Here is an 18401-nt window from a genome sequence, read left to right on the forward strand (position 1 = left end):
TCGTGATGTCAACCTTTATTGGCTCAGGGGCGGTGGGAGACAGTGCTGTTACTGAAACAGTGAGAAGTGCTGTGCGACCCAGAGACGAAGTATTTGCTATTGGGTATCAGCTGACGTTGATAGTGGGTTGTTCAATTGACGTTTAAACATGTTTAGCTGACAGGTGAATTAGATGTAATTCATAAGCACCTTCGGTTTCACCAGTTCTTCCCATATACGTACCAGTTGTTGCAAGAAATCAGATTTATTGCTTGAAAAAGGTGAGATGAACTACAGCTCCTTAAAAAATCAAAACAGACTTCTTCCCAAAAGACAGCTTTGAAATGTATAAAATTCTAAAATACAAAAAAGCCAATCAATTGAAAATCTGTTAACAGGAATCTTTAAAAAAAAAAACAAAAAACTCTTTCTTAAAAATTGAAATTCCTTTCTTTTCTTCTCCTGTTCACCAGGGAAAGTATGGTCAGTTTTAAATGGACCGACGTTTAGCCAAAAAAAAAGGAAGAACCACATTTCTGATTTCAGTGTTGATTCTCTGGTCTGGGAATCTAAGCTGTTACCTGTTACTCTTTTATTCTCGTGATTTCAATTTCTACAATTAGCAGTGATGGTGCCAGATAGAAGGTAAATGAGAACCAGGTCATTCTCCTGGCAAATTTGTCTGATAAAACCCCTGCCTAAAATAAAGCTTGGAGGTAATCTATGTATTTCAATGATCTAGTCATGTTGAAGAACCTGGGGTCCACAGACTCCAAGTGGGCCATACGTGGGCTTCAGGGGTGGTGTGAGGGCCCTGTGAGAGTGCTGGAATAATGTTATAGTGAATGGATTTTCCTAGGGAGAGAATACCCCTCATTTTCATGGGTCACTCAAAGTCTTCATGCCTCTCCCGGGCCTTAGAACCTGCTGCAGTTTCCAGTTCCCTGCCTACCTGGCCGCTTCCTTTCATGAGGTTCTCCCATCTTCTGAAATTGCCTTTTGGAATGTTCTTGTTCTTTGTGTTTTCTTACAAGATTTGAGCCCTGGAGGGAGACCTGTTCCCACCCTCAGCATATATCCCCTCTGAGTGACACTGCAGGTTTTGCAGAGGTCCTCTGCTCCCCAACGATGTGAATCCATGAGCGACCAAGAAATAGGTGGTTTCCTCTTTTGTGCACATTTTCTGGGGAAGAACTTTCCCTGGACATTTTGAGAACACTGGCTGAACAAGAGCCATCTATTCAAACAAGAACTTAGAGATGAACCTGAGTTCAATTTCGTTTTTAAAAGAGGCCACCTTTTATTTTCTCTTCTCATCAAAGCCATTTCTCTAAAACTTTTTTTCTGTTATTAAAAACTCCCCCATATCAGTGCTGCATCTCATATCTCACCAATAACAGATTAGCCCATGCTTCTGATGTTCTAGTAACATATGTGATTTACCCCCCACTTTTGATTGCATCAGATATAAAAGCTGTGATCTTGTCAGTTCCTCAATAAGTTAAACATGGAGCTTCCATATGACTGAACCATTCCAATCTCAGTTATATACCCAAAGAATTGAAAGCACATGTTTGTACAAAAAGTAGTACACGAATGTTTGTATTATTCATAATAGCCAAAAAGTGGAAGCAACCCAAATGTCTGTGAACTGATAAATGGATAAACAAATTGTGGTATATCCACACAATGGAGTATTATTCAGCCATGAAAAGGAATTAAATACTGATCCATGCTACAACATGGATGAACTTGAAAACATTGTGTTAAGTGAACAAAGCCAGACACAAAGGACCACATATTGTATGATTCCATTTGTATGAAATGTCCAGAATAGGCAAATCCATAGACAGAAATCCCTAACCAGAAAATGAATTAATGTTGCTGAGGGGTTGGGGGGGAGAAGTTGTAGCGACTTTTGATATGGAGCATTTTTTGGAATGATGGAATTGTTCTGGAATTAGTGGTGATGATGGCAGAACATTGCCGACATACTAAAAACCACAATATTATTCGATTTTAACACGGTAATGGTGAATTTCAAGTTCTTTAAAAGCTGTGATCTTTGAGAGGGTGAAAGAAAGATAACGATACCAGAATATTTCTGTGTTATTTGGGGATGATACAATTTGGGATACATTCACATGGTATCTTGTGAATGCTCTAAGACAGGGCCTAATTTTCAAAATCTTCAAACATAAGAATCTCCTAAGCAGTCTGTAGCCCACACACCGAAGTCTGCAATCCACACACCCTGTGGGTTGCTGGCGTCCCAGGCCCCTTCCACTTACTCTCCACGCCCACCAGGAGTCTGTGGCCCACACTCTGGAGCTTTGGCTCTGGACTGATTATGTCAGCAAGCTGATTTCCACCCCCTGAACATTAGTTGTGTGTGTGTGTGTGTGTGTGTGTGTGTGTGTGTGTGTGTCTGTATGGTGCTGTTGTTCTGGTTTTGAGTATATAAAAAAGGTTAGGTGATTGTACCAATTCACTTTTATCCCTATGAATCTGCCCGACCCCATATCATCCCTCAGGTCACAATGCCAAGCACCCATCAAACATTTAAATAGGCAAATAACCAGGACAACTGTTGAAACAATGGAATTCTCTTGATTTTACTGGTTAGAGTTGAGCTGCCAAAGGTATTGGGTTTTCATGTACAGTATTAGCCAAGTAGTTTGTGATCGGACTTCCAGTGACATCAATCTTTTGAAACATCTGTGAACCCAGGGGGACATAGGGGGAAGAAGCAGGAGACTCAGAGCCTCCTGAAAACAGCGGCCAAAAAGCCCATGCATCCCTCCTCAGAAACAGAGCCAGACTGACACAAATGTAACCCTGTGGTTCCTGGCTTCTGCGCGAAAACTTCTGTTTTGCCCTGGAGGCTTCCATCAGACAGCAGGAGGTGAAGAGCAGAAGACTCAGAAAGCAGGTTAGGAGAGGAGGAGGGTGCTGGATTGGCAAGAGGTGACAGGCCCAGACACAGGTATCTCCCCCCGTACTGTACAGGAACACATTTTGCATCATGTGCACAAGATAAAGAACGGCTAAAGCTGTTTCAAAAGTACAGCCAGGGGTCATGTAGCATGGGGCTAAAAGGTCCCAAATACCACAGTTGCCCCAGATGGCTTCACTGGTCGAGCAGACAGCAGTGAAGAGCCATCAATGAGAAGAGTACAATAGTCTGTGAAAGGCAAAGCCAAGCCCCACATACGGCTCCTGATGACATCACTGCACCACACTAAGATACAAAAGGGGCTCATGTTTATAATGATGACCATGACTCATCAAGAAAAGGTTAAATACTCTCCAGGATACTCTGTTTACTAAGGCAGGGATGTGTATAATACGTTTTAGAAAGATTTCCCTCAGAAAAATATCAATGGTTTAAAGATTCAGCACTTCAAGGGTTAATCCTGTTATCTGAATATTTGCTTACATACCTCATTTTACAACAATGCTAGTAAATGAGGCGTTGCTCTTTTTAAATAATTAGTATCAAATTATCGGCACCATTCAGTTTTAAGTATAGGGACAGGAGAGCAAACTATATAATACAAAATAAAAATACAGTCCTGATACAAATATACGAGATCAATTCCACTTATCAAGTGGTCTTAAGAAATGGATAGACACTTTACACACAAGGAAGTACAGCTAGTTAATCATCACATGGAAAAGTGCTCAGCCTTGCTAGTAATTAAGAAAATAAAACAACCTTTCAAGAACAACTTTACACACCTATTATCACACTAGCAAAAATAAATAAAAATGGCAAAACCCAATACTGGCAGAGCTATTGGTAAATATAAATGCTTATACATTGCTGGTGGCATCATAAATTGTAAAGGGGATTCAAGCATTCAGAGTGGGTAGGGGGGTTGAACTAGATGACCTTTAAGGTCCTTCCAACCCAGAGACTGGATCTTTCTAGAAAGCAATCTAGCAATATAAAGCAAGAGCTATAAAATACTTCATGCTCTTTGACCTTGTAATCCCTCTTTGGAGATATTCCCAAGGGAAGAACCCAAAGGAAGGAATTTTTTTTTACAAAGACAGTCATAGCAGCACTATTTATAAGAGTGAAAAATTGGAGAGAACTCAAATGTCTAATAATGGGGAGAAGTGAGATTAGCCATGTTACATGGATATAAAGATATTTAAATTGGTGATAGCAGGATCTGCATTGAAGAGGAGCTACGTGTCAGGTGGAGAAATATAACCAAAGAGTGTGCACACACTGATCATAGCTATGTAAAAATGTGTGCGTATTTATTGAGAAAACTTGGGAAATAATTTAGAGGGCTAGTTTGTGGTCAGGGGGTTCCTTTATTCCTGCAGATTTGTCCAAGTGCATAATAAAAATTTAAAAACATATTTCTTGAAACTATATAAAAAGAGAGCAGAGTTTCTTCTGGTCAAGGTTCTATCAACAGGATATGAATTGATCAACTTTAGAAATAAGTTCCCTTTATGGAACACCCAAATGAATCCTCACATTGAATCATCTTAACCTTGTAGGGATTTTTAGACAATTTAAGCTATAATTTCCTACTTTGGGTTCAATGATAAATGATATGTATCCCAAATAATATCGTATCTAACAAACTGACAAGTGAAGTTATGTTTCAGATGAAGCGGCAGTACCTTACATCCTGATGATAACAACTTGCTTTTTAGTTTATCTACTCATGTCTGAGTAAGAAATGAATGTTAAGGACTTTATAAGATCTGTGTATCTACCAATGTAACTGAAAAAACAGCAATAAAGAATTATTCTCTCATTAAAAATGACTCTTTAACAAACAGTCAAAGCTTGGTGTAAGTTTCAATCATACAAAATCACATGGTTGAGATTGATAGCAAAGGATTCTGCGCCATGTTAATCCCTGTGGTTATTAATATATACACACAGGTACCTCTGTAAAGGAATCCCCATTTTCCCATTTTTCTTCTCCAAGGCTTACAAGTCCTGTCTCAACTACATTGAGTAGTAGAAAAACTCTAATACTCAGGAGACCTAAATTAACTTTTCCAATAAAAGTCAAGCCAGAAGTTGGCTTCCACTACCCATGGAGACCTGGGCAAACAGAGCACACGTTTGTGTGCTGTGCTAGAGTGAGCACACAAAGCCCGAAGAACGAAAACGACAGAAGGCACCATGCCATCCTCCAGGCAACAAGGGGAGAATTTCACAGTTCGGTCATCAACAGTCTTTTCATCATTTTCTCTCTCTCCAGTTCCTGCCGGAGCGTCTCTGCACTGAAAAAGAGTAGGTGACAAAATAGTGAGGTAAACCCACACAAATGACAAGCGTCGTCTCCCAGATTCTTTCGTGATCACGGATCGTGATCACTTTCTCTTTAAGGCTCCTTAAGGATACCCTACATTTACTATCATTGCAATGACCAGAAATTGTCCAGCTACCTATGGGCTTCCCTCACCAGCCTGAGAGTTTCTCGAGGCACCGCTCCTCTGAGCATTCACCTCTGAAACCCCAGAACCTAGCACAGGAGCTGGTGCATAGCCCCCTGTCAGTAAGGGTCTTTGGAATGATCCGAAAGATGTCCAGGGATTCAATTTCTTTAACTCATGCTTTAAATTGGTTTTGCATGCATTTTCTCCCAGAGTTCCCTCCTATGTTTTAATAAATAAAATTGAATGAAATAAAACTCGCTGCTTTAAGAGGTTGCTTCTGACTTCTTGGCCCTCAGGACCAGTTGCCTAGCCATGGAATCTGTCATACACACACACACACACACACACACACACACACACCCCACCACCACCACCACCAACACCTCCACCACGGGAATACACATTTTTAAAGGTATAACCAAGTTTTTAAATAATTTCATTCAGGGTAGAAATCAACTATCAATCTACTACGGTTAAAAAAGCTCTATATAATCTTGCCCCCACCTGAACTTCATGGGCCTGCTCTCCTGTCATTTATTCTGCTAAGGCCACACCAGCCCTCTTATTTCTCCTTACCCATACAGGCACTGTTCACCTCAGAAACCTTAGACCTGGCTGTTCCCTCTGGCCAGTATCCTCTTCCCCCAAATATCCAGTTTGCTCCCTCACCACCTTTCAGGCCTCTGCTTCAGTGCCACTTCAGTGAGTGCATCCCAGCATGTCCTATTGCCCTTCATGGTTTTATTCACACACACTTATTTCTGTCTCGCCTCCCCCAACACTAAATTGTAAATTCCAAACACGTAGGACTTTTATCTGTTATATTCACTGTACACCGCGAGCATCTAGAATACTGTCTAGCCTCTGAAGACATTTCCATCAATACAGAGTCAATGAATAAAAGAATGAATAAGAGCTTTGTAGGCAACACCAACCCAATGAGCCGAAAACCTGTGCCTGGTTTCCTGTACTCACCTGGCTGCCAGAGAAACAGGCTTCCGCGTGGTATAGATGGTCTGCACTGTGGAAATGGTCTCTGTCAAAGGCCTCAGGGTCACTGCTGGAATCAGCGGGGAAGACTGGCCAGGACAGCACTGTAATTTACTGTCTCTAAAGTCTGCCTGGAGAGGAAACAGAAAAGAGGAAATCAATCTCAATTTGGATTCCATTTTCACACTGTCAGCTGCTCCGTAAGCGTTACTATATAATTCTTGTTATTTTTTTTAATAATAGCTTAAATCAATTTCCATTTATTAAATAATTTTACTTTGTGCCAGAAACTATGCCAAGCACTTTATATACATTATCTCCTGACAATCCTTTAAGGTAGAGATCATATTTCATCACATCTTAGACACTGTCAATTGTAAGATATACCATTTTTGCATGTGCCACAGAGAAAGAAAAATGTGGCCATTCAAACTTTGTCACACCCACTACTGTAATGAGTTTCTGATTTCAGAGATGGTAAAAGGTGAAAAAAATGTGTAGCTTAGAACTGATTTTTATGAAAAAGGAAAGTGAGGTTCAGAGAGGTTAAGTATTTTCCCAAGGTCACACAGTAAGTGTTCACCAGTATTTAGAACCAGAGTGAGTTGACTCCATGATTGGCGTTTTTTCACCACTATCACAATGGTTCTCAAATTATGGTCCCCAGACTAGCAACATCAGTATTATCTTGAAAGTTGGTAACAATGCAAATTCTCAGGCCCCACCAAATACCTTTGGAACCAGAATGTCTGGGGATGAAATCTGGTGATCTGTGTTTTTACAAGACCTCTAGGTGGCTGTGATACAAGGTAAAGTTTGAGAACTTCTGGTCTAGAGTACACTGCCTCATTTGGAGAGCATCACTGCTGTTGTTCTCATTGAATAGAATGATATGCTTATTCCTTTTATATAGAAAACTTGGAAGATATATAAAAGTAAATCAAGGAAGAAATTCCATAATCCCTTACTGTCATTGTCAATATATTTCCTCACAGTATTTTCTCAATGCATGTTTTTTGTTTGTTTTGTATCCTTTTGATGCCAGCTATATATTTTATAACTTGATTTTTCGCATTAGTTCCCGGTCCTAACCTCAGAGAAATGTATCACATGGCTTTCTAAAGAAGAGGATTTCATCTTCAAATGAGCACTATATCCGTGGTGATTGGACGGAAGATGAGCTCTCTCTCCTAGAGAACCATAAAAGCCACTGAAAATATCACGTACAGTTATCGTTCTCCATGGGTATATCTGGCTTGAGCAATGGGGAGAGGCTTGTCTTTGATGGGGTCCTGAAAGGCTATTGCTGAAAGATACAAGCCCCTGTTTGTTTTACACCTATCTCCAGAGGGAGAACTGACCTGTCCGGGAAAGGAGCAGTGCCAAAGAACTGACCATGAGAACAGGAGCAGTATGTGGTGTTTGCCTCAAAGAGCTTGCACACATGCCATGTGGTTCACCAGCTCTTTCTGGCTCGTCCCTTTCCAGGGACCTGGTAGCACTGCACTTGCCCAACCTCTTTGAAGTGAGGCATGGCCACACTTCAGGAAATGTGGGTTGAAGTGCCATGTTTCATTTCCTTTGAAAGATTTAAGAGTCAGTGTGTCGTTTATTACCTTTCCCCCCCTTCTGCCGCTGTGACTAGCAATGGTCCAGATGGCAGCTGCTCCCTTAGCCTGGGTCCCAGAAAGAGAACAACCCAGAGCAGAGCCCTCAGCCCACCCATGACAGCCGCGCAGCAGAGTAGGAAATTCAATTTGTCATTATAAAGCATGGCCGAGCCTATGGTTCCTGATACAGGAGCTGGGGTAAGATGTTATTTTGTTGCTTCAGTGAAGTGGGTTGGAAGTTGGGCTTTTGATGCCACTTTTGATATTTTCTGGAAAAAGAGGGAAATACGGCACAGAGGCTCTGGTGGGTTAAAGTGCCAGGGCCTCAGCGTGAATCAAGGCAGTGGCACTTAACAATACGAGCAGTCATTGTATTTAAAAAAAAAAAAAAATTTTTTTTTAATTGGGGGGTATTGGGGAACAGTGTGTCTTTCCAGGACCCATCAGTCATTGTCCTTCAATCTAGTTGTGGAGGCTGTAGCTCAGCTCCAAGTCCAGTACCATGTTCAATCTTAGTTGCAGGGGGCGCAGCCCACCCTCCCTTGAGGGAATTGAACCAGCAACCTTGTTGTTGAGAGCTCACACTCTGACCAACTGAGCCATCCGGCTGCCCCAGGCATTGTATTCTTCAATACCATGCATTCCAGGTGAGAGGAAAAAGCTAGCTTCACTTAAGAACGATGTAGGAGAGCAGTGAAAACGACTAATACTAGTAAATCTCAACCCGGAGTTCTCCTCTTTTTAGTATTTGTTGAATGAAGACACGAACGAATGAATGAACTTTCACTGGAACAACGCAGATAACAGAGGGACAGACCCAGGCTGGGAAGAACACTGGACATTAATTTGACTAGAGCCAGCCAGGGGCCCTCCTCCGGGATGGGCCCAGGAACTCAGCTGAGTATAAAGCGGAAACCCAGTTAATAGTCATGAATATAAGGTAGAAACTGGTTTTAGGATCAAGCAAGGAGCCCAGTTGTTGAAACCAGGCTCAAGGTCAATGCCAAATCAACTGCCAGACCAACTTTGTACAGTTTCCTGGCGCCACTGAACTCCCCAGTGACTGTGGCCAGGATAGGTCTGTAGGTCTGTGGAAAGACCAACCCTTCAGCAAGGTCAAATATCTTGACCTTGGTAGGGAGAAGAGAACATGACACACAGGGTGAGAAAATCAGGAGGCTGAAGCCTTTGAATTTGGTTTCAGTTACTATTCGACTGTCAGTAACTCCCCAATTATTATCTCCAGTCCAGTGTCTCTCTCCCCTGAGTTACAGACCTGGATAGCCAACTGCCCATTCATTGTTCACATCTGGATGTTTCCAAGGCCTTTCTCACACATCATGGCCATAGGCAAACTCATTATTCCTTCCAATCCGGTCTTCCATCAGATTTCCTTATCTCAGTGAACGAACCCATTATCCATCCATGGTCTGCAAGTCAGAAATCTGGGAGCCATATTTTATCCTCTCTTTCTCTTATCCAATCCAGTTCCTTACCAGCCTCCTAAATATCTTCCCATCCATGTACCTCTCTTCATCTCCACCATCAAAACTTCTCTGGGTCAAGCTCTCTGCCCTCTTGCCCTTGAACTGCTGCCCTAGATTTTTAAACTATTGTCCTGAATCCACTCTGACTGGACCAAGCTCCCAGTGCTGTCACAGGGGACATTTCCAAATGCACCTGCCCTGTCACGGCCCTGCTTAAAGTCCTTCAAAGGCTTCCCATGGCTCTTAGGATAAACATCAGCGTCCCGACTGTGGCCTACCGGGCCAACATGGTTTCCCCTCTTCAGTGTTTGCCCTTCCTCTCCTCCCTGCTTTCATGCCCCACTCCCTTGCTCTCTGAATTCCAGTCCCACTGGCTTTCATTGCAGTCACTTGAATGCAGGATGAATCCCTCCTGCCCCAGGATTCTGACTCATGCTGTTCCCTCTGCTTGCTCCAGCTGCCTTCAAGCCACTCTTGCCCGGTTCTTTAAAGTCCCAGCATGGTTTCTGACATTGGCTTCCTCCTCCATCTTGGCCCCCAGCTTTTCAGGAAGGGCTTTCCTGGGTGTCTCACGACACTGCCAAGACTGGGAAGGAGGCCAGAGTGCCCATTATGGCCAGCTGAGGGCAGAGGAGCCAGAGCTTCCAGCTGGGGAGCTATACCCAGCAAAACTGCAGGGGCAGGATGAACATGGGGCAGGAGCATTTAACAGCCTGGCCCAGTCCCTGTATCTTTGCCCTCTGGTTCTTAAAAGGCAGGTCATAAGCTGGAAACAGCTTATGACCCTAGAAAAGAATGTTCTAGAAGACTGTTTCGCCTCTGCCGGGATGCTGAAAACCTTCCCATCTGTTTGTCCTCTGAAACCTGAATCAGCCACTACTCATGCCTTCCCTCTCCATGTGGCTGAAGCCACCTCAGGCAGTGACCATCATCCAGCTCATGAGACTGTCCTTTGAGCTACCGCAGGCCACCCACAGCCCACCCCACCAATCCTCTAGACTGGCCAGAAACCCTTTGGAAGGAGCCTTAGGAAGCATCTGGTTCTGGGAATTACAACCTCTATCCCTGGGAGGAGCAGAAGATGAGAGGAAAGAGGAGGGACTTTGGACTCCCTGCTCATGCTCCATACAGACGCTTATTATATACTGAGCGTCTGCACAAGCTTCCACTGAAAGAAAAGAATTCCACAGCTGAAAAGAAGCCTGAAAAATCATTGGACTCTCTCATGCTGCAGTTGAGGAAACCACAATATTGAAATGTTTAAAAACATTTCAACCGTTTGCAGAGAGTTTAAATAAGCTGCCCAGCCACACAGGGAGAGGTGATGACTTGCAGCTGCGTGTCACGACAACCTGCTCTTGTGAATCACACCACTCGGCCTCTCCATCCTTGAGAAACTACAGTCATACTTGACATGGGTGGGATGGCCGGCGGCCGTAAAGTACTTTCATGTTCTTGATCCCTTTGGATCCTTCCTCAACGGGATACAAGGAGGATATTACTGCGTCCAGTTAAAATAAGAGGAGACCGGTGCTTAGAGTCATACAGTGACTTACCTAAGATCACACCATTATCAAGACGCAGGTCCAACCCCAAAGAATAAAAAACAAGGACTCAAACTAATACGTGTATGTGCATAGTCACAGGGTACTGCTTACAATAGCCAAAAGGTGGAAACAACCCAAATATCCATCAATGAATGAATGGATCGATAAATTGCAGTCTATACATACAATGGAATATTATTCCATCATAAAAAGAAATGAAGTTCTCACATATACTACAACGTGCATGGGCCTCGAAAACATTATACTAAGTGAAAGAAGCCAGACAGGAAAGGTCACATATTATATGATTCCATTTATAGGAAATGTCCAAACTAGGTAAATCCACAGAGACAGAATGCAGGTTGGTGGTTGCCAGGGGGCCAGTGGGAGGGGGAAAATGGGGAGTGACTGATTAATGGGTACGAGGCTCCCTTTGGGGGCTATAAACATGTTTTGGAACGAGATGGAGGTAGTAGTTGCATGCCTCTAAATGTACTGCATGTCACTGAATTGTCACTTTTAAATGGTGAATTTTATGTTTGTGAAGCTCGCTTCAATAAAATAACCGAAAGATGGAGACCCCCAAAACCCCAGCTCCTTCCTAACCTCACAGAGTTCACAGTGATCAAAAGAAGCTGTTGGCATGGCTGCCTGCCATTCTACAGAAAAGCACGCCACATGGGAACAATGCCTGAAAACACGGATCAGTTTTCTGGATCTACTTACAGTAAACTGTGGCCCTGTAACGAAAGGATCAGGAAATGGGGTCACTGTATCAGCCGGGAATGTTTTGATCTTCAAAAAAGAGAAAAGACAAGAATGTTACTTTCAGATTAGAACACAGAGTTTTGAAATCTTTGGCAGCGCACTTTTAAAACCAAACTGAACGATTCAAGGGAACACACGCAGAGACTTCCTTGCTTGTGTAAGGAAACACACAAAGGTCCCTCAGGAGTGCAGCCAGAAGTTGTGTCTGTGCCCATCATTGTACTGTAGACTGGGACTCAACAGGGATGACAGGCTGAAATCTTGTGTTTGTGGGGCAGCCCGCACTAACCTCGCTCTGGAACTCCCTTTCCTGGCATCTGCCGTGGTCTCCCAGTCCCGCTGGGCTCTATGTGTGGCCTGATCCACAAAAGGCCATGATCAGGGTGTATAATGAGGCTGCCTGGGGTGGTTGCTGATGGCTTCTCCGCAGCTGAGGGGAAAGGACTAGAGGCTGCTGAGACGTCACATCCTGGGACAGTCAATCACGGTGCACAGAGGCGTGACTTACCTAAGATCACATCATCAGCCTGGACCAGGAGGCCTGGACTAATTGGGCTGAAAAGCATTCCCTACCTGTTCCCTTTAGTTGTTGGACTCCCTGTAAAATCGGGGCAACAGAGGGAGCGCAAATAAGCATGTGAAAATCCCACCACCATGGCCTCTGGGAACAGACTGAGCAGAGGTGCCTCGTTCTGGGGTGGCTACAGCACACGGCTGTTCTGTACGAGGGTGGATGCATCGGACTGATCAGGCAGTGGTGGGCCCACAAGGCCTTTGCTCCCATTGTTTCTCTTCGGTCATTTTGTCTTTGACCTGCAGGCCTTAGGGAATGGAGGAAAGGCGCTCATTTCTTTAAGCTGGCCTAAAGGACTGCCAGCAGGCCCAGAGACCTGATGACTCGGACACTAGCTTTGTGTGCAGCCCCCAGGACACATCGGCTGGTAAATGTACACTGTACCACCTGCCACTGGAGGGCTGCAGCCAAGACACTGAGGCCACCATAGCCCTTTGTGTCTCACAGGTCCTGCCTATGGACCCTAGGACAGCTACTTGATGCTCTTGAGTCAATCTAATGGGGAGTAAGGTAGGAATGAGTGACAGTACATCAGACCAGACCCAAATCTGCTGAGGTTTCTGAATGGGTAGAGTGGTCTCCACCCAACCGATCTGGGATGACAGTGTCCTTGCCGTGTGCACTGAGATGTCCAGGCTAAGCCTGCCTCCCTTCCCCCCAAAATCTCTTCTGCCTCTTTACAATTCTCCAAATTCCCAGAATGGACCCCACACTGCCTTAAGACTCATGTGCCAACTCAGATTGCTGGCTGCCTACAGCCCAGCAAGAGAAGGACGGGGTGCCAAGCTGTGTGGCGCATTCTCTTCGCATGGCCTAATGGCTCAAGATGGTGTTCTGAGGCCAACAGCAAAATTAAAAATAACATGCAGATAAGCCTCTCAGACCATCAGGAAGTAGAAGGGGAAAGAGGTTTACTATTGCTATTAAAGAAATGTGAAAGTTGGCAACTCCAAAGGATTATTTTGTACCTGCTCTAAATAAGAAAAAGATATATTCCAACAGTTATACTCTGTGTTGCTCAGCTGTGGCCAAGCATAGTCACTCTTCTGATGGCGCTGTCCCTGGGTGTAACCGCTCTAGAAAGGGAGCAAAGCCAAAGTCGCAATACTGAACCCAGCAGAGTCTAGCCTGAGAAAATAAAATGCCTGATGCAACAGCTACATGCGTTCCCTCCATAGTGACAAACTAGAAACCAAGCACGCGTCCTGTGGTAAAGAATTGGTTGAGTAAATGGTGGACCCTTCTCTTGATGGAATATAAATAGTCATACAGAATATGGTAACAAGCACAAGAAAGGAACAACACAATCTTAAGTGAAAAACAGGAGATGACATGGATCCTATGATTTAACTATGTAAAATTATGAATGAATATGAATACATATTAGCAAACGGAAATTTGCAAACATGAAAAAAATAATTGTGATAGATTGAGGTTACGGGTGATTCCTTTCAAGTCATTATGTACTACTAATATTATCTTGATAAATAGCAGGAAAGACAAGTTTTAAAAAGCTTTTATTTTCAATATCAAAGCACCCAAGATTTTTCTTTCTGGGAAAAGCATCTATGCTCATCAAAGCTCTAGGAAAACAAAGTCTTCCTGGTTCTTGAGACCTAGAGATGGAGGGGTAGGACCTCAGCCCTGTGTCGCAGTTGGACCAGGGCTGGCTGATCTCCAAACTCTGCATCCGTCCTGGAGTGAGAGCACCTGTCAGCAAGTCTCCTCTGGAGGTCTGGCGCTCATGCACTTCCACGAGGCCGCCGCCTGGTGGCGCCTGCCCACCTCGCGTCTCCTGGCCAGGCCCCTCTCCCTGCCAGGGTACCTACCAGCCTCGTTTTGATTGGAGGATACATGCAAACTCCAGTGGTCTCTTCCTTCATGGGGAGAGAGAGTGGAGGAGAACAGCGAGAGTGGGCACAGTGGGGGGCGCTGGCGGGCTCTGCCTGCTCACGAGGAGAGGAGAGAAGGGGAGGAGGAGGTGGTGGTGAGAGACAGGGGAGGAGGAAGAGGAGATAAGGGAGGGGGAAGAAGAGAAAGATAGCACAGTGCAAGACGGATCTGTCAACTCCAGGCTGCTCTAAAGCCAGCCTCACCCGCAGCCTACCTCCAGCCTCTGGTCAAATCGCATCTAGTCCCTCCCTCCTCCCTCCTGTCTCCACCTGCTCTCCTCCTCTCCGGCCCTCATCTGTCTTCTGTACTATCTGAACGGGATGCCACATCAAAACCCCACTCCCGGGGATGGCAGGTAGGCGCCATTTCCTGTGCCAACTGAACAGGACTGGCAGTGGCTCCCTGGCATGCCGTTGAGGATTCTGAAGCATTGCCCAGGCCAAGCCAAAAAGAGAGCTGTGGTGAATTAGTGATGCCGGCCATGGTGGCAGTACGGGGAGTGGCCACACACTTGAGAGGGTTTGCCTTCCAGGCCGGGTGGCCTCCTGCACTCTGCTAAATAAGGGCCTGCATTACGGTGTATCAGTGAGTCGGTGTCCAACAGGGTGCTCCAGGAAAGAGATCTACCAGCGAGGAGGAACACAGAGTTCAGGGTTTCATCTGTCGCGACTCTGAATCTGTGTTCAGAAAACATCCTGGCCCTGAACCCCCCTCCCACACCCGTGGGCCCGTCCTTGGCATCTCATATTGCCTCTGGGGTACCTTGTTGCTTAGCTGCAAGTTCCCAAGCATTGTGAGACAACGCCACGTCACTTGGGATATGAGTTTCCCCGTCCTAGCACTAAACAGTGCCATGCACCCAGCAGAGGTCCAAAAGCTTGTACCGGTGAAGATGAGGTTGGTGAAGAGAGAATGCTCTCATGTTAGGAGAGGGGGCCACTGACGGGGTTTCTTTGGGTTTCAGGGAGGGACCATTCACTCTAGAGAATAAACACATGCATCTTTTAGCTCAAGAGTTGCCTTAAGTAGTTGGTATAATCCTGCCATAATGAATAAAGTACAGCCTCTGGGTAAGTTTCATTGAAAAATGATCAAGAAAATTGCAGGTCTCTTGTCCAACTCCAAACTGATCTAACTCGGTCCTCTTTACCATTGTGCAGTCCTGGACAATTTCCAAGGGGCTTTTACAACCATTCTTTCACAATGGCCTTCACAACAGCCTTGTGTTACTAGTCAAATTTGGGGTGTGCAGAAATAACGCTGGTAAAGTCTACATCCATGGGTGTAGAGCCTATTGTTGACTGGTTCTAAATCTGTTCTTCAGAAACAAGTGAGTTTATATTAGTCACCTGCAGTGAAGTTTTACCAGCCGACTTAAAATCCCCCCACTGCCCTTTTTGGTCCTCAGGATAAATCCTCCACTCCACAAGACGGCAGCCACGGCCTGCCTGGCTGGATCCTGTCTGCCCTCAGGCTCAGTTTCCACCACTGCCCGGTACGTCGGGGCCCCAGCTGTAACCACTACACCAGTGACCCCAGATCATAGGGCCTATGATAACAGTAGGCACTCAATTTTGAAGAAAATAAAATCTGGTACAAATGACCAAGAAACATGGACATACTGCCTATAGGCCAAAACGTGTACAGCCCACCAATGTTTGAAGTGACGGTGAGAACGAATGACTTAAGGCTTTGCCCAGCATTGGACTTTTATAGTCAAGAAATATTGATCTACCCTACAAGCATCTCTGACCTTTCTAAAGATGCACCTGAGAGGATTTAAACAAAAGGATTTAAACAAGTGGATTTAAACACTCTTAATTCCTAGTAAATGAACAGGTAATAAGATAACACATGTAATAAGATACTATATTGAAAGACCATTTAATTTTTTTCGCTTGGTATTTCCTTTCCTTCTTAGGTCTGTCCCACATTCAAGCAGCTAGGTTCTACTTGGCTTTTGAGTTTCAAAGTCTGACTCTTTGGGGAACAGAAAGATTTTGGCCTAGACAAACGAAGATGAAGATGTCTAAGGCTTATCATCCAGATAAGAGGAGAGATTGCCAGTTTGAGGACAGAAGAGAAAAGTCAGAGGGAAAGAGAGGAGGGGTAGACATGAGGGAGAATTGAGCAAAGGGACCCTGTGCCCCTCATCCATGGGCTGAGGCTGGGGAACAGCGATTAAAGGGCCGAGAGGACCTCTGGAGAGCTGGGGAGGTGGCAGGCCCCTGAGCAGAACGGCTGTGTGGTGTGCCCAGCACATAGGGATTCACATCCCAGCAGGACAGTGACTGTCATTCCACTCTCTGCATGAAGGGAGCAGAGAGCGCCCCAGGTGTACGAGCAAGCAGAGGACACCACGAACTTAAAAACAGATTTCCTTCCCTTCTCCCCGCGCCCTGGAGAACATGGATGAAGATGCAGCCTGATTTGACTTGAGATTACGCTTGAGCCCTCCTGATGGAATGAGGTCCAAATTAAAAACTACGTTATGGAGACAAATGGAAACCCAATCCTTCTGACACGCAACCCAGGGCTCGTTCTGTGCCCTCCACAGCTTTCCAAACTCCTCCCTGACACGTGAACTCTTGACTAACGTTTCCTGACCCAGAAGAGACCTGGCTTCTGACCGGCTCTGCTCTGCCGGTGGGTGAGTGGTTTGTGAAGTCCAGGGATCAGCGAGGGACAAGCCCAAACGAGAAAGCATCAGGAACACCGGAGGCACAGGTGTTTATGGTCTGTGTTACCTGGGAGGGAAGCTGGAGCGGAGGCAGGACTCTGTGCTCCCAGGCTCAGCGTTATCAGTGTGTAAATATACCCTCCTTCCAATTCCCCTCACTCTCCCCACAGCAACACCCCCGAACATGTGCTCACACTCACAGCCTTGTAGGGATACCAGAAGGAGAGTGGGTGCTGTCTTCACTCACTGGGCTTCTTCCCCCACCCCCGCACCCCACCTCTTCCATCCCAAGCAGAAGCTCCCATCTGACTCTGAAGTCTGAGCTGCAGATTCTGGGACTGGAAGACAACAAGCTGCAGAGGTGGCAGGACTCAGATTGCTAAATTGAGCTACATAATAATAAAACAGTTGGGGATTAGAGAAGAACAGGTTTGGGAAAAGGAGGGGGAAAATGCTGCAAGAGTGAAGCTGGAAAGAATATTTTTGTGGCGAGTTTGAGGATGAAGGCCGTTGGAGGCATGCAGCGGGCAAGAGAATTAAGACGGCAGCGAAAAGAGATTCAAGAAGTGTTACCAGGAGGTGTGAATTTAATCTTCCTGAACGCTTTGTGAGAGCTACCAGATCAAGAGCGAACCTTTTTATTAGTCTTGGCTGTTTGGACTATGCTTCTTTGAAAACTTCTTCACACAGATTGGATCACAGGGGTCTAGAGTTATAAGGGTGAAACAAGCTCTGATATTGTCTTGGTGGAATATTGTTGAATGAAGGCAAGATCCTTTGTCCCCCTTCTCCCTCTCCAGCTCCCTGTTCATCCGACTCTGTTCTCTCTTCTTTCCCTTGTTTTTCAAGGAACCAGGGCAGTGATGTGGCTTTAGCCACAGGCCCTAAATCCAGCCCCAGGCCCTAAGTCCAGTCTCTCTTCTTCTGTCCTCCAAGAAACAGACAACCTGACCCTCCATCACCCTGATAAACAAGGGCAGAGAGGGCTGCTGCATGCGTTTCTATGGCACTGGGAGGAGCAGATGGAGACGCAGGGAAGAGGGCCAGACGAAGGGAGAAGCAGGCTGCCCGAGTCACTCTTCCTCTCTAGGACCCTTCAGTACCTACGGAAGATAAGACTCTGGAGCGAAGTAAGGTCAAAGCCAGTGATGCTGAGGAAAGCTCAAACAGACTGGGCTCTCGCCCAAATGCCAGTCCTCCAGCCTACCTTCTATGTGACCACGCACTGGGAATATGCACTCGCGCCTCAAATCCACATGAGCAAGACAAGGAGAACACGTGCTCACTGCAAACTTCAGCTGTGAAGGGGACAGCTGTGTCTTGGTGCAGTCCAAGGGCCTCAGTTGTCCTGAGCCTTGGCAGTGCAGCGGCCTGGCCCCTGTGTCAGAGCTAAGTAAGAGCTACCCAGAGATACAAGCAGGGTGTCCTGGGGAGAGAGAAGGAGCTCCCTGTTGC

At 45.4% G+C, this 18401-nt stretch overlaps 1 protein-coding gene across 4 annotated transcripts in view; it reads right to left on the reverse strand.

The window, feature by feature from the left end:
• Nucleotides 1-2415: 2415 nt before the first annotated feature.
• EPB41L4B (erythrocyte membrane protein band 4.1 like 4B) overlaps nucleotides 2416-18401 on the reverse strand; it is a 117906-nt gene continuing 101920 nt past the window's right edge. The window contains exons 22-25 of one of the 4 annotated variants that reach the window (XM_033122293.1): nucleotides 14203-14319; nucleotides 11758-11826; nucleotides 6373-6518; nucleotides 2416-5241 (exon numbers count right to left, since the gene is read on the reverse strand). In XM_033122293.1, the coding sequence (XP_032978184.1) occupies nucleotides 5172-5241; nucleotides 6373-6518; nucleotides 11758-11826; nucleotides 14203-14319 (402 nt within the window). In that variant the 3' untranslated portion in view covers nucleotides 2416-5171. The remainder of the gene's footprint in view (nucleotides 5242-6372; nucleotides 6519-11757; nucleotides 11827-14202; nucleotides 14320-18401) is intronic. The other 3 variants (XM_033122291.1, XM_033122292.1, XM_033122294.1) reach the window with 3 other exon arrangements.

This window comes from Rhinolophus ferrumequinum, chromosome 12, assembly GCF_004115265.2.
Source record: "Rhinolophus ferrumequinum isolate MPI-CBG mRhiFer1 chromosome 12, mRhiFer1_v1.p, whole genome shotgun sequence".
In the NCBI taxonomy this organism is placed as follows: Eukaryota; Metazoa; Chordata; class Mammalia; order Chiroptera; family Rhinolophidae; genus Rhinolophus; species Rhinolophus ferrumequinum.